Raw genomic sequence first — 1,470 nt, forward strand, 5'->3', positions numbered from 1 at the left:
AAGACTCGATTGACTGTGTTTTGGATGTTGTGGTGCAGATCGGACTTCAAGCGGCTGAGCTATCAACGGTTTTACACCATAGTTCTGGAGAAGGACACGGAGATCATATCTGTAGCCTTGCTCAGGTATCTACATATGAGCCCATCCATCCCTTCGCCGCATTTCTTTTAGTTGATCGTTATTGATTAATTCTCCGTGCTTCTTCAGACCAAAAATGCATCCATCCCACACTAAGTCATAAAATTCTCTAAAAATATAGAAAAAGTTTCAAAAACAAAGAAAAAAAGTGAATCAGTTTAGTAGAAAAGTACTCTATCAGATTCGAACCAACGACTTACGTCTTAGCACGAGATTACTCTACCACTAATTAAAAAGCCCTTTATCGGATTTGATGGTCTTAGTTTCATTTTTTTTATTTAAATTGTATAAATATACTGATGAACGCGCTTCACATACATGTGTCTTAATTTAATTTGCAGGTTCCATGGGGCCAAGCTGGCGGAGATGCCGTTCGCGTGCACACTGCTGCAGTACCATAGACAAGGGATGATGCGCCTCCTCGTCAATGCCATCGACAAGGTTGCCACAACACACACGAAACACTACCTGTTTGTATCTATTTTCGGCACATATCATTTGTAAGTTTTGCACTGATGCATGTGCATCTCTTGAGTCAGGTGCTACAATCGGTGCAGGTGGAGAATTTGGTGATCTCGGCGGTGGATGAGGTAGTGGACACATGGAAGAAGCTTGGCTTCGAGGACGTGGAGCCACAGCTGAGAGATGAGGCCAAGAGGCTCAGCATGGTCGCCATTGCCGGCACCATCCTACTCCAGAAGCCCACGGCCAAGCAGGACATGTTGCTGATAACCGAGAACGAGCGGGCGTTCCTGGAGATGAGCTGGCCGCGCTGCAGCTTTGTCGACCTCTTGACCGGGACCGCGTTCCCATGGTCGCCATATGCTGACCCCGTGGCCGTTGCCGTGAGGGGGGCGGGCGGCGGCGGTGGCGAGGCGTAGCTACGCCGCGGCCTCATGCAGCGACAACCTCCACCTCCGCGTGAACAAGTGATCATGACTCCATTTTCTGAAGAATTTGTTGTGTTTCTTTATTTGACAAATTGGAGTTAGTTTACATACCGTTTGTTCTAAAAAGTCAGAAGAATGGACCGATAACTCTGAAGTTTTCACATTTGGAGTTAGTTTACATACCGTTTGTTTTAGAAAGTCGGAAGAATGGACCGATAACTCTGAAGTTTTGACATTTGGAGTTTATTTACATATCTTAGACATGGTTCGGAAATATTTCAGTTTATGTTTTTGCTATCATGGGATCTATAAGTTTTTGGATGACAAGGAATCGTATTTTTCTGTCGTTGATTGTTGCGATGGTTTTTTTTTTCTAGTGAGATTCTTGGGATGGTAGGAACCTTTGCATGTACTTGTAGTTTTTAAACAGGATTGGCTCCTG

At 44.7% G+C, this 1,470-nt stretch overlaps 1 protein-coding gene across 1 annotated transcript in view; it reads left to right on the forward strand.

Annotated features, from left to right (window-relative positions):
• The window catches only part of LOC119272596 (increased DNA methylation 1-like), a 3,223-nt gene extending 2,020 nt beyond the window's left edge, over positions 1 to 1,203 (forward strand). The window contains exons 4-6 of the mRNA XM_037554055.1: positions 39 to 125; positions 480 to 579; positions 678 to 1,203. Coding sequence (XP_037409952.1) covers positions 39 to 125; positions 480 to 579; positions 678 to 1,019 — 529 coding nt within the window. The 3' untranslated portion in view covers positions 1,020 to 1,203. The remainder of the gene's footprint in view (positions 1 to 38; positions 126 to 479; positions 580 to 677) is intronic.
• The last annotated feature ends 267 nt before the right edge of the window (positions 1,204 to 1,470 follow it).

This window comes from Triticum dicoccoides, chromosome 3A, assembly GCF_002162155.2.
Source record: "Triticum dicoccoides isolate Atlit2015 ecotype Zavitan chromosome 3A, WEW_v2.0, whole genome shotgun sequence".
Taxonomy (NCBI): Eukaryota; Viridiplantae; Streptophyta; class Magnoliopsida; order Poales; family Poaceae; genus Triticum; species Triticum dicoccoides.